The 14,808-nt window shown below is 46.6% G+C and overlaps 1 protein-coding gene across 4 annotated transcripts in view; it reads left to right on the top strand.

The window, feature by feature from the left end:
- The window catches only part of plce1 (phospholipase C, epsilon 1), a 47,369-nt gene that overhangs the window by 548 nt on the left and 32,013 nt on the right, over window positions 1-14,808 (top strand). For 3 of the 4 annotated variants that reach the window (XM_076151555.1, XM_076151553.1, XM_076151556.1), the window contains exons 2-5: window positions 5,126-5,223; window positions 5,336-6,018; window positions 6,207-6,614; window positions 6,706-6,915. In XM_076151555.1, the coding sequence (XP_076007670.1) occupies window positions 5,464-6,018; window positions 6,207-6,614; window positions 6,706-6,915 (1,173 nt within the window). In that variant the 5' untranslated portion in view covers window positions 5,126-5,223; window positions 5,336-5,463. Of the gene's footprint in view, window positions 1-3,359; window positions 3,477-5,125; window positions 5,224-5,335; window positions 6,019-6,206; window positions 6,615-6,705; window positions 6,916-14,808 lie in introns of those variants that run through there. The other variant, XM_076151554.1, reaches the window with a different exon arrangement.

The raw sequence follows: 14,808 nt of genomic DNA, 5'->3' as shown, positions 1-14,808 counted from the left end.
TGGGCAGCTTGTAATGAAACACAGCCCACAGTGACACAGGGGGGAAACTTTGCATTTTAATGCCAGTGTGGAGGATGCAGTGGTAGCTTGTTTACCTTTTAGTATTTGTTGTTTTCTCGGATATTAGCTGATGTTTGTGCTCACTCCAGGCGTTTTACTTTCCCGGGATCAAATCTTTGGAAAGAAGGTGTGGTGATGTCCTCAGGTGAAGATGTGTTCCAAACAGGGATCCTAGACTAGTCAGACTTGTTGATGTACCTAACCTATATTGTGTATCACAAACCCCCTGTGGGTGTTTCTCATTTGTTTCATCAGGGTTTTGGAAGCGCTATTTGAGCATAAGACGACCTCACCCTTGAACTCCAGTCTGTTATTGTTTGTAAAATTCAGAGCCACTCAAAGCACAAAACCTGTTGTCACTGTCTGAGCAAGGAGATCCTGAAGTATAACATCTGCTGCATGATATCCAAGATGAATGATCGGTGATTATGATGAAAGGTTGGAGTGAATTTACCCAATCGATACAGGAATTCTCCCCCTCTATCTCGGTTTTCCTGCCACAAGTGGAGATTGATCGGTACAGCGTTGGTACATTATTGAAGACGTGACTGTGATGCTGTTGCTCTGCAGTGTCCTTGAATGATATTTGTGGTATTTCCCCAATCATCTCAATCTGTCTCCAGTCTTCTCTTGGAACTTTACTCGTCTGTCTGGATGTGCTCCAACCTGAGTCCTGCACAGACATGCTGCCGTAGGTTCATTAATCAACATAGACTTGTGTGTGCCAATATCTGGTGGAAGTTCCCTTTAATTGATGGTTACATGTGAAGTCACCTACATACGGTCTGTCTACGCATGCTCACACAGCGCCAACACACTCATTCACTGTTCAAAACACCTCTTCATGAGTCAGCCCTCTTCCTCTGTTGTTACACATATGCACACACACTCACACACAGACTCTCACTCTCTCTCTGCAGTTTCCACTGGCGTCTCCCCTTACTCTGCCCTCTAATCAAAGCCATATGTTCTCCAGGTCTCTGGCATGAAAAGGCCTTTCTCTTCCCTTTGCAGCACTTCTTCCAGTGGAACCAGCCTCGGTTTGCTTTGTTATTGACAGCATCTAACACTAGAGCTCACCTGCACAGGCCTTTCACTGCTGCTGATGCACACTTCATTATTGTACGGTGTTCTAGAGTGACGGTATGAGATGAGTTCCCCATATTTAATTGATACTGTAGCATTTCTTTCCCGTTCATCCTGTCTTTTGGTAAGAAAATGAGACCCACAAGGGAAAACCAGGGCCAACAGGCTAATATAAATATTCTAACTATGCTATCTGGGGACCCACCAAAGCGGACCCATGACTCATTTTGTGTCCCGACTATGTCCTGGTTTTTGAAACGCGCTTTACTTTACCTGGAGTAAAATGTCCACATTAGTAGGATCATGCCGTGTCTCTGTTTTACTTTTTAAAAGCCATTCAAAAGAGAGCATTTTCCCATCAGTTCCTGCCCACTGGAGCCGCGCTGGCCCATTCTGCCCCTCAGCTCTGAGCCAGCTGGCTGGGCTCGACCAATTCAAGCCAGTTTTGGGCTCTGTCTGTTAATTACTGTCGGTCAGGTTTCACTGTATTCACCCGTTAATATTTTTCAGCAATTTCTTATTTCTTTCTGTTTTGACATGAACCTGATATCGGCAGAAATCCTCAGCATATTCCATGTGCGATCCCGTTAACCCACAGGGATTAGGCTTTATTAGAGAATTTCCTTGCTATTTGACATTTTTGACGTCTCCAGCTTCACCGGGCTCTTCGTCCTTGGACACTGGCCAGTTTCTTCTCAACGCTGCCCACTTTAAGGAATGCGACTCTATTGTAGTCATATGATGTGTCTTTTCTTCTGTGACCCCCCTCTGTACTGGGGCAAAGCAGGGAGGGAGGGGACTCCATTGCATGTTGAGTGGATTTTCCCGTGCAGGACTTTCTGTCATTGCTAAATCTACTTCAATAATGTCCAGTAGCCTATAGGCCTGTGAAGCTGCGCGGCTGCTTTTGTCTGCAGCTGTCAGTTTGTGGGAGCATGAGGCCAGATGAAGGAGCATCGCCCCTATTGTCACATGGGGGGGGGGTTGGAGGGTTCTGTTAGAGAAAGGGGGATTCCTTCTCTCTTTGACCTGCTTGTTATGCTGAGCTTGAGTGTGAGGTATTCGGCGGTGGCTCAGGAGGATCAGTGGCACACAGGCTGCTCTCTTTTCACTCTTTTTTGCATCTCCCCCCCTGTTGTTTTCCTCTGTCATTGGCCATGGTGTCTAGCTTGCTCATCAGGGGCTTTTCCTCTCTTTGGCCCTAATCACATACCAGGCCGTGAGTCATCATTCCCTATGAAAGAAGGCGAGAAAACGGGCTTTTTTGTGAGGCTAGTGGCCCCTTGATGAATGCATAAACAATGATCACGGAGGGAGTTACAAAAGCCAATACAAGTCCCCCAAAACCCAAACTCATTAAAATGAATTTGTGACTCATTTTGATTTAATTGACGTTTGCTCTTGATGTAAATTCAACTTTAATTATTAGTTGATTGAGTGTGAGGTGGCAAGAAAAGGGCAGTTATGTAAGTCAATGAGGTGTCCACAGAGAGGGAGTGAACAAAGAATAGCAGGTTTAGGAAACTGCGAGTGCGTTGGAAAAACTAAATATAAGAGGCACTGGATTTACAAAAAAAACTCTGAGCTATGGTCAGTCACAGGATGAGTCTCGTCCTCCATAAAGCACAGCTAATCTTTGTTTACACCATTTAGTGAGCTATTTAATGAGGCAACATATCTGTCAAATACACACCATATGCTGGATTGTAATTGTATCATACAGCAAGTGGAGTATGAACAGATTGAGCGTGTTCGTGGTGGATGCACTTGTCACTCTGGGTGACCTGGTTTCCTCTCTCTCTCTCTCTCCCTCTGCTTTTGTGTGGGTGTGTGTGTGTGTGTTTTTTGTCCCGAGGCTGAGATTTAGCCTGGAAGCGACCTTTGCTTTCCCGGACAGGGTCAGAGTTCACATGATAAGGGCCAGATTGAAATGTACTGTTTGTGTGCATGGATGTATGTAAACCAGCTGGAAAGGATTGTTGTTGACATGTGAGTTGTTATTTCAGTCTGTCATCAAACCATTAATATGAGCAGCCCCATTTCCATTTTGACTAAAGGCGTTGTGGAAACTCTATCCTATTGCTAATTTCAGAGACCTTAAATTAACCTGTTGGCAAGCACAGCTGTTTATCACACTCTCAGCCGTGTGGAATTAAAGCTGCAGCGCTCAACATCTTTCCCCTGAGTGACCCTGCATGTCATGATGAATTTTGAGTCTTCACTTGTGACACATTAGTCACCGAGCGACACCGCCGAGCTCGCTGAAGAAGCAGGTGATGAACAAAGGTTTACGGTCGGAGAGTGCCAAAGATTGTCACGGTGATAAGCAGGTTGGTGTGTAATGCGTGTTTGTGTTTGAGCAGGTGTGTGTGTGTGTACCCCGGGATCACAAACTACTCCTGCGTTTTCTGTATTCACGTGATTGCTGTTGTTTTGATACTTGCAGCGGATCCCAGATGGAGTGCAACCGTCACACACTGCCTGTGGCACTCAGGTCGGATCTGGTCGGACTTGTTGGTTGACTGTGATTCATACAGGAGAGAGATGAATGACGCAGATGAATGAAAACAGATTTTTTTCCCAGGTACATTACAAAAGTAGACTTGGAGCGACTCCTCAGCATACTTTGTGAAAGGAAACCGTAGACACCATGAGTCTTAATGGTGTTAGCTCTTACCCATCAGTCAAACTCCAGACAAGCAGCCTCTGGTTACAGTTTCAGTCTGCAGGTCTATTGAGTAATGTCAATCTATTTTCCTTGGAGCTAGTAGTTAGTTAGTGAGGGCTAAAAAAAAGTATGCATTAGTGTGTTGTAGCAGCTATTTGATTTTATGATTTATAAATGGTTTCTCATAAATACACACTCATACACACATTTGTGGTTGTGTGATGTGAGATATCAGTTCCTCTCATCTCTCCCAAGGTCCCTTGAGCCTGGCATCAGCACTGTCTTTATTAATCGTCTTAAGTCCATCAAAGGAAATTGGTCAAAAGATTAAAAACAAGCGTTCCATCGATCCCAGGCCATTGTTGGTGCCATCGGACGTTTACAGCTTGGATGTAAAGCACTTTATGGCGTCTGAAGGTTTCCCCGTCTGGATGAATGAGCTGCTTCTCTGCCTCACATACTCGCCTCAGCGTGTGAGTGTGTGTGAGGGAGAATGTAGCACCGAGTCTCGAAAAGAAACGAAAGAAGCTGCACCCTTCTAGATACACAGATACCTGCTGGAATTAACCCAGACACGGCGCACTCGGAATTTCCCTATCCGTCACTCTCTCACACACACACACACACACACACACACACACACACACACACACACACACACACACACACACACACACACACACACACACACACACACACACACACACACACACACACACACTCGTTCTGACCCTGCCAAACGCTTTTGGTTGAAGACTTAAGCGCTGTGGTCACTCTTAAACTCTGAAGCTCGATGTTTAGATTTCTCTCTGACCGCCACCATGACGACACTAGAACCACACAATTAGTATGCGTGTGTGTTGTGGCTGAGTGTGTCCGTTTATGAGCGGGATCTTATTGCAGCGGTGTGTATAAATTCATGCTCCAATTTCCTTTCCCAGCCTATGTGCGGCATTAATATGGACATGAATGAAAGTAATCGAATTGCAGCAAGGCCTTCTAAACTCTGCTCTTACACTTTGTTCCTCTCTGGGCCTGCTTGCAGATAACTATAGCACAGAACCAATCAGAACTATCGCACGCACACGGCCTTGTTAGTTCTGCTTGCGTACTGTGCTATCAAGGAAATTCTTGGGTCCTCCAGGGTCACCTCAGCTGCCTCTCCTGTATCTGTTGGTTTGTACAGCTGCACAAGCTTCTGTTTCCAGGCAGAGAGAGACATACACACACGCACACGCGCACACACACTCACAAAGCACATTGGTGTCTTACTAGGAATCCCTGGGAACTGAAGTTATTGTTTTGCTGCAGGACAGACCGATGCACGGCTGTGATGACTTCCCCAAATTGAAGCGGAAACATGGGATGTTTGAGTGCCTGACCTGACGCGGAGGCTTCTGATCCTGTAGGTGAGTGTTATGAATGGAATTTTAGATAATGCAGTTTTTGGGAAGATTTCATTTGGGGAAAATTGTTCATTTTCAGTCACGTGTTCTGTTTTTGCCACTTTTTGTATCACAGACACGTTGGGTTTAAGCTCCAATTCTAGATGTTATTTGACTGGAAGCTTCAGCAACTCTAGGGACAAAGCAGGGACGAGAGAGAGAGAGAGAGAGAGAGAGAGAGCAAGCGAGAGGGGAGGAGGCGCCATGGCTACGGGAGAAAATGAAACCCAACTGTGCGCTTCACCACAGTCGGCTGGGACCAGACCCAGCAGGGAGATGGGACACACCAATGACAGCCAGGAAGTACGGAGATACTCTGAGCAGTTGTGGCATCCCAAACAACCGAGCGGCCCGGCCCTCTGCTCTTATAGAAAGCTGCCCAGGTACAGCGGGGAAGGGACAGTTTTGGAGGGGAATTTGGATCGTTGCTCAAGACCCTCGAGTGCGGAACAGAGACCTTGCCCAGACCCCTCCAGTGGCAAGGGAATGAAAGGAATTACCAGCGCAGTTGCTGTGATATCTGGGAAATTTCCAGAGGACGTTCCCTGCCAGCTGGACCCCCCTGCCGAGGGCGTGGAAGCCAGCAAATATAGAACTGGCAGCACCCCCAGCTCAGATACGAAAACCCCCGACCGCTGCCACAGCTCGGGCTCCAGCCCCAACTGCGGCCCTCGACTCGTCCCCAGCCGCCCCCGACCCCGCCAGGGCACCAACATCCGCCGCAGCAGCCTGCCTGTGTCCGCGCTGGCTTTCCCGATGGTAATTAAGTTCCAACCACCCATTAAGTTCATGTTTTGGTTCTTCGATGGACCCCTGGTGTGTACTGTGTTGGTGGTTAAGTCCTGCAGCTTGAGAACCTGAGACGTGATTTAGCTTTAGAGGCTCTGCTCATTAGGTCATACCGAACATTAGAGTGATTCTGTTTAACCTTGTTTTGCTGCTTCTAGACATCATGGTGCCACTCCTACCAGTGCAGCCCCTCTAGTGAACCCAGCTCGCTGACCTCATCGCCCTCCAGTTCCCCTCTCTCCGCCCGCTGCCGACGTCATCAGAATGGACACGGCCTCCACGATGGATACTCCAGTTTAGAGAGGCTCAACAGGCAGCCCAGGGTCAGCAAAGGCTCCCTAGCGAGGTTCCTCACCCGGGCCGCGTCTCTGGAAACCATGACGGTGAATCCGCGGGATCCTGAGGCGACGTCCTCCAGGCTGAACAAGACGTGCAGCGACGGCGGCAGCAGTAGCAGCGACGAGGAGGAGGAGGAGGAAAGTCAGTTGGATAATACTGAGTTTGTGAGGAATCGCAAAGAACGCTCCACGGTCCTCGTGAGGCGATACTTCAAGAACAATCAGAAGGTGAGAACACACAATGGCTGCATGTTTACCTCTTCTTCTTCTTCATTATCAATGGTAGAAAAGAACTTCTTCATCTTTTCTTCCCCATAAGATGACCAAATCTGTCTGCACGGGCACCAGAGCCATCGTGCGGACGCTGCCGTCGGGACGCATCTCCGAGGAGACCTGGGAGGTCGTCGTTCACAACAGGACCTTGCAACCGAGCAAAGAGGAGCTGTGGCCCGTCCTGACACGAGGCACACCGGAGAGCCGGAGCGTCTGCAGGGCAATGAGACGCCTGGTTGGGATCAAGTTACGGAAGGTAAGAGTAGGACGCACACTCGCTCACTGTGTCCACTTCTTCTGCCTCAAAAGACGACATATCCTCAATCAGGAATGCACCGACAAAGTTTCAATACCCGGGGCAGTCTTTGCACTGAGCAGCTTGATAAATTGACTTTGTGTGGGGGGAAGTTACAGCTATGGAAATTGGAGAGGGAGACGTAGCTGTTATTATCCTGACGAGTTTGCTTCACCAACCACAATGTAAAGCATAAATTAGGACCATATAGAACAACACACTTTTATATTCATCTGTATTATGCAAGCAAACAAACTCACAGCAGATCCAATCTCTTGTCTAAAGTTTCCCTCTCTCTCACACACACACATCATCTCATGCGGCGATGTGGTTTCAGACTCCTGCCAGTGTGTTTTTATGAGTCCTTTACGCCCCGTAGGAATGCGGACCAGCGCCGGCTTAATAATGAGCCCATTGAAAACGGGCGAGTCGCCAGCGCTTCTCTTGTCAAAGCAGCATCAGAGGAACTCCTGTGAGGGTCGGCGGCACGGAGAACTCTGAGAAAACACCCAGGCTGCAGCGGGATAACTGGAATTGTTGAGAAAACAAGACCGAGGGCGGCAGGGGGGTGGCGTCTGATCTCCCGTTGGCGATGTATTTATTGGCTTTGTTGAGATGAGATGAGAACACAGATCTGAGTACAAAATGGGGATACCAGTGCACACTTTCACCTCTCTCCTCAGGACGTAGTTGTCTTCCTCTCTCCCTTCCCTTCTCTCTCTCTCTCACACACACACATGCACACACACTTTACGGCGGTGGGGCCCCCTCATATGCAGCGCCTGAGCCTGAGTCTGCAGTAATCGCGTCTCGGAGTTTTCTGGAAGTATCCCGCAGCCCACAGCACGTTTATTGCCACAAGTAATGAAGCGAGCCAAAAAACACAGGATTATGTGAATGAGGTATCGGCGCCCAGGGAGGGCAACACGCGATGGAGAGAGAGTGCATTATGAGGGAGAGAGAAGGGGAGGGAGAGGGAGGAAGAGGACAGACAGACAGACAGACAGACAGACAGACAGACAGACAGACAGACATAGAAATAACAGAGAAATGGAAGTTAAAATGGAGTAAACCTAAAACAGTCGGAGACTTTCCAGACTCAGGGATGTTGACAAGATTCCTCTGTTGACAAGATTATTGTCCAATTGCCAACATCCAATTCACAGGAAACACAATCCTAAAAAGTATATTAGCTGCTCAAATGTGAAATACTGGGCAGCACTGTCTTAATAGTAAGTTGAAGTCAATCAAATCTAATATAAAGGTTTTGCTGGTTAAGCTGCGTTGATCTGTAGCGCTATCAGGGAAGTTCAACACAGAATAGGGAAGTGTCTCATTACTTTGTGCAGGTTTGAACGGTCACACACACACACACAGCTGGTATCGGGGATCAAACGGCCTCTGAAGCCGGAAACATTTTATTGTTTGCCTTTGGGGAGTCGACCAATTATTGCCCTGCTGTGTCCTTTCATTTAACCTAAAGTGGTGGCCAAGTGGTAAGTGACCGCACGCACACACACACACACATTCAGGTGAGCTGCATACACACACAGGTATTTATACGGAAAGGGCAGTCATCAGACGGCTGGAGGTTCCTTTGCCACACAGAGAGGATGGAACACACACATACATACACACTTTGAGTCCCCTGTTGCATCACCGACGCATTTACATTCTACACACTGTTGCATTCTATGTTGTTGAACCTTCACCTGCATGCACATGTACGTAGTTTCCCTCTCAGCTTTATATAACGCTCATACCGTCATGGTATCTTGTGAGTTTATCTCTTTGAGTTCCTGTGTTTTACTGTCCCGTCAGGTTCTATTTTCCAGAAAACAGCATCCCGGCCTGCTTTGCATCATGAATGATCGCAGCCTAAAGTCTATATCCATCCATGCGTTGGCAGCGTGTGTCTTTATGGCACTGTAGATTACACCGCAGGTTGACAGTGAGGGTCAGTGTGGATCTTGTCATTTTTGAGTCAGAAATATTGACCTAGGCTTCTGAAAGGACTCGTAAAATTCAGATCCAGGGCATCAACATGGAAATCCTCATTAAAGGCATTATTGTTTGCTCCGGTGGACGTTATGTTCCCTGCAGGCCTGCGCTCATTCAACACAGGCACCCATAAAAATGAGGCGATACGTGGTGAGGCGTGTTTACGAGCTCTGGTAATAACTATTGCAAATACGCGTCCTCATCTTGGTTTCAAATTAGAGGTTGTGGCAATGAACGGACGCCTGTATGATGTGTCATCATGGGAACGTTGCGGCATGGGCTTCTTGGGTCACCGTCTCAGTAAATAGACTGATTCATGTCATGGAAACAGACAATATAGCACTTCTACACATTTATACATGTTCGCTCCGTGTTCAGTGCCGGCACTGAAGAGGTTAAATGTATGAACGGGAGGATTTGATGTATTGTGGCATTGCACTTGGCTGCTCGGAACTTTTTACGAGATTTTCCGACATGGGACCGTGGGAGATCCCATATAAATCCTTTTCTCTTTTTTTCCCCTCTTGACCTTTTCCCCGCCGCCAAACGCCAACTGATGCCCAGTATATCTGCCAAAGGATGGAAATAAGTCAAATATCCCATTTAAATGTCAGGCAGGCACCTTCGTCCCAACCTGATTAGTTCTTAGAGTTGTGCACACACACACACACTCATATGTAGCATGTGTCTGTCTCATCACCTCTGGTCTCACTCTTATGTTGTCCTAAGTGTGTGTGTGTGTGTGTGTTGTGGCACTACACAGGAATGTGCCGAGCAGGCCACATTCTCTCTCCGGCTGCATGTTGTGGCTTAGCCATAGATTAGAGCGTGCGTGTTTGTGTGTGTGTGAGAGTGTGTGGGTGTTGAGATTCTGTTTAGTCAGATGTCTGCCTACACAGAAAAGGGTAGGAGAGTAAATATCTTGCATGCCTGTGTGAGGACTGTTTTTTTTGGGATGACATAATAGTTAACAATCTGACCCCTCTTGCTCCACTATCAACTTCATAGCCATTCATTCACACACACAGTCTTGGTTGAATCCGGTGCACAGGAGTTGTGCACATAGCTGCGCTTGTTTTCGTTGAAACTCGTTCAATCTATTTGTCTTTGTGCAATGACAGTGGTGTCAAAACTGTGTCTTGGTGTGGTTTTACCCCAAGGGGTTAAAGTGTGTGTTGTGTGTGTGTTATATTTGTGTGTGTGTGGGTAGTTGTTGGCTCAGGCCTCTCGCATCTTGGTGACGGTGTGGGAAAATTGAACCGCTCCAGAATTTGAGGGCAATATCTTGTGGGTCAAGATCCACACCACACCGCACGCACGCACGCACGCACGCACGCACGCACGCACGCACGCACGCACGCACGCACGCACGCACGCACGCACGCACGCACGCACGCACGCACGCGATTTCACGCCAGGGACATGCATGACATATTTGGTGCCTAAAACAAATATGAAACAATAACACCCACACACCACACATCTGAAGTGGTTACTTAGTGAGTGTGGCACATGGTTACTAACTACATCTCATCAAATGCATGCGACACATCACACACATCCACGTAGCTGCTACATGTATCACACACACACACAGATGGCATCTAGTTTAATTTGAAAAATGAGATTTGGGCAATTACAATTACATTTTTTTTTTCATAACAAATAAGCCAAACAGGAGACAAAGTAGCAGTGTGTAGCGTGGCTGATGTGAGTTTACACTTCACACGTGATGTCATGACACTTTACACAAGCCTCCCTGTCTTTATGGTGGATGTAATGTTACCAAATAGAATGTGAATGAACTACCAGAGGTCATCCAGTGGGTGATTCAGCTAATAACCTTGTATTTGAAGTTATTCCTCTGTTATGTGTAATATCTTATATTGTCCAGTCTCACAGACGTGCTTGAGTCACCTAGAGCAAGACCCTGAAAACTCATACCTGAACTATTGTAGATATTTATAAGCGGCAGTAAGGACCACGATAAAGGGAGGGAAGATTGCAAAGGTCTGCAGTCGTGTTTCATGGGAAGGCAGCATCCTGGGGCCATCTAGTGGACAATCCTGTTAGTGCAGACACACTTTCTGAGCACCTCACACACAACTTTTAACCTCTTAACTCTTGGAGAGACAATATAATCAAAATCGATACATAATTCTATGGCGTTGCCATTTCTTGGGGTTAAAGTCTCTGTGTAGACAAGTAATTAATTCATCATTCATTCATTGAACTTGCTGTTTTCACTTGGAAATAAGCCCAAACACGACGTCTAAACTGGTATAATTACCTTGATTCAACATTTACATTTTCATAAATTGGTTTACCACCTCTACATTTGAATGTATCTCATTTGCTTTTCTTTAAATAGTAAAACAATTACTTTTTTAAAATTTCCAAAACTTCTCAGTGCTTCCACGTGTGCACACTAGGGGGCAGTGTTATTTATGGAATGGACAGAGGCATTGCTGTTTTGGTCAGACTTTCATACACATTCAATTTCAGTTTGGCGATGCATAAATGGAAGAACTGGAGATGATTCACATCACCATGTCCTGTATTTATTGTTTACAATTTTAATTTTTTTCACTTTTTGACATTGGCTTGAGCTTAATTGTGCATTTTATTCTGTTCAAGATGTGATTAAGAAGATTGTCCAAGAGTAAGTGTGTCGTGAATGCACATATATGGATCACACACAGTACCAGGTGTAGCTACGTGATGATTGTGCCTTTTATAAGGGTAATTAATGCAACAAATTGAGTTAATTTCACGATTGTTACTGCCTGCTGACTGAAGCTTACTGATCAATGCAAAGCAGTGAGAGAGAGGAGGAGAGCGAAAGAGCAGGCCACATATTTGCTTTGTTCTGAAGGCCACTTTGATGTCAAGCCGGCATGAAAATATATGAATTCTTCCACTTAATTAGTTCGACTCAAGGGACATATTGTGTTTAATAAGCCCTGTGTCTGTTGTGTGCTGATTGATTGGGTTTTTGATTGAAGCTTTGTGATTCTCTGTATTGTACCCAGGAGCTGAGGAAGGCAGCTGCAGCAGTACAGGTTTAGATGCATGCAGTGGCAGGTCAGGGTCAGAGGTCAGGGTCAGTCCAGGATGCCTGGCGCTGGCACGGGACTCTGCATTTTCCCTTGGCTGGGAATAATCAGAAAGTTGTTACTGTAGAATCCTGAAATAAAACCAGTGATATTTATTACCTACATTTTCCATTATGTCGCTGTAAATATTCTGTCTCTGGGCTTTTTGACCCTCGGAACTTTAATCACAGAGGCCAGACTGCTTCTGCTTACGTCTTTTATAGTTCTCCATCATATTGAATCACCAAATAAACAACAAACGGCTCTCTGATGATCTGTCAATAGAGAAGAAGACTTTATTGCAATGACTGAGCAGCGACGACGAGCACCGCGGGTCCATCATTAACCAGAGAGGCTTAAACAATAAAAAACGCTGCTCCTTTAATTAGACGTCGGCATGGAAACGCTCACCAGAGTAAAGCTAATAACCGGGATCAAGTGTCCACGCTTCGGCCTGTGCTGCTTTAATGGCCCCAAAGCAGCGGCTCAACCTCTCGGAGCTTGGACATTGATTGGCCGCTGAAGGTGATTTGTGCTTTAACACTTCACAACAATCACAGTGTTACAGTCTGTAATTAGGGCCTGAAAATAACTGAGACATTTCCTCTGTGCAGACAGTTAAGTTGAGAGTTTGGTGTGTTATATTGAGATGTGTTTCTTGTGAGCAGACACAACAAAACTCTAATAACACTAAATCATTTCCTTCCACTTCCGCTCCTGATTTCCCCTCTTTGGCACCGTTGCCCCCTGCTCTACCTTTTTGATGGCCGCAGATTCGATCGGCCGCGGTGGAAATTGGGACGGGAGGGTCGATTTTCAGGCTCAGCGTAATGGCTCCAGATCGTCTTTGAGCTTATCTCAGACATCGTTTACACGTCGGAAACCTTGTTCTCTCCCCGGGGAGGATCGATGGAAACCTCGTATGCAGCGCGTCTCCGGGGCCATTGTCTGTTTGTGCTCCCTGATTAAGATCTCTCTGCTTGCTGACTGTTTGCGATGGGCCGGTCGCCTCATAACCTAATATGGGGGTACCCTTCACTTAAGGCTGAGATCACTCTCTCTCGCGCTCTCTCTCTCTCTCTCACTCTGCCCTTTCCTTTCCTTCCCATCTTTCTCTTTCATTTGCTCTCTCTCTCTCTCTTCACTGATGTGGAGATCTCGGTCTCTCTCTCTCTCTCTCTCTCTGTCTCTCTCTGTCTCTGTCTCTGTGTCTGTGTGTGTTTGTGAGACAGAGGGATTGGAGCGCAACAGTTTTTCTCCCCTTCTCTTCAATTTATCAGCTTTTCTGTGACTGGCGTAAGTAAACAGTTTACTTCTGGATGTGTTGTTGCTGCTGCTGCTACGCTTGCTCGTGTCACTTTCACCGCCGTGTGTCGTTTTCTGGGTGTAAGACATGACTTTTATAGATTTACACCACAGTTTGATTTTTGAGCAGAGGAGTGAAGCTGAATTTGAGGCGTAGTTATGTTGAGAATGTGGTCGCAAGCATAAGAAAGCTAGAAAGATGCCATAACGGAGAGGCGAGAGGAGGATGTTGACTTCTATTCTGTGTATGATTTGACGGATGTAATCATAGAAAAAGGGTTAAACTTCAAAAGGGCCTCCGGCTGATGGTGGCGTCCAGTAAAAACCGTCACTTAAAGAATGCAACCTTTAACATTCTGAACCTATTTCAAGCGTTAATTTAAACATGCAGTACCCAGAGTATTCCGTGTCTGGAGCTTTCCGACATTGAAAAACACTCTTATCGCCGCTCTGTCTGTAGGGGGAGAGCGGCCGGCTCGGCGTTGTATGACGTCATGAGAACTGTAATTGGGGCGAGTGCGGTGGAGTGAAAGGGTCCCAGCGGGGAGCTCGAGGTAATGGGTTCCAGGTTATTGTGGCCCTCGCTGTGACCTCGCTTTTTCCTCCTTCTCGCTGTCTGTTTGCCCTGTTTTCCTCTCCTTCTCCTCCTCCTCCTCCTCTTCCTCCCCCCCGCTTCTCCAACCCTTCCTGTTGCTTTCTGCTCTTCTGTCTCTCTCTCCTTTCGACCCACTCTTGCTTTCCCTTTCCATCATTGTTATCGGCTGTGATAACACATTACACCGTGGCTGCGCTGCTGCAGTTTTGGAGACGAGTCAAGCAACACACTTCTGCCTCTGTTCTCTCTTTGATTCTGCCTCTCTTGTACATACGTCTCCATATTACATGACTTCTCCATTGCTCTGACAGGACCGTTTGTCCCAGTGTCCCATAATACAAACCACAGCATCATCTGCATACAAACACAAAACGGAGTGTGTTGTCTGTTGCTATGCCTCCACACACTTGCGCATTTTGTAATGGAAAGCTTCTTTTTTGATTTTATGCGTGTGCCACACACACGCACACACAGACACAGAGAGAGAGAGAGAGAGCAACAGAGGCAGCGTGGCCCTCAGCTTATTAAAGGTGCTCGGGGATGTTGGCCTGGCACTTGGATCTGAATCTGTGAATCGCCTCCTTGTGAAATTCAACAGAGTATCACGATCTAATCAAGCCGTTCTGGTTTCTCTGTTTGCTCTGGTTCATCTCTTCTCCTTCTCTCCTCCATAAATCCATGTATCCCTCATCCTTTATTGCCCTGCAGTGGTCTCTCTCTCTTATTTGTCATGTATAGGTTCAACTAGGCCAATATTATTGATACGGCACTTAAACTGGATTAACCAACCCAGGTTTAGTGCAAACTGACCCCAAGTGGTATTTTGCATAAAGATTGATACAGTTACCGCCTGTGTTT

This window comes from Genypterus blacodes, unplaced genomic scaffold, assembly GCF_046128005.1.
Source record: "Genypterus blacodes isolate CSIRO-AG114 ecotype Tasmania unplaced genomic scaffold, CSIRO-AGI_Gbla_v1 ptg000055l_1, whole genome shotgun sequence".
NCBI lineage: Eukaryota > Metazoa > Chordata > Actinopteri > Ophidiiformes > Ophidiidae > Genypterus > Genypterus blacodes.
Note: the sequence above shows the minus strand (reverse complement) of the source record. Positions and strands in the feature narration are given on the sequence as shown.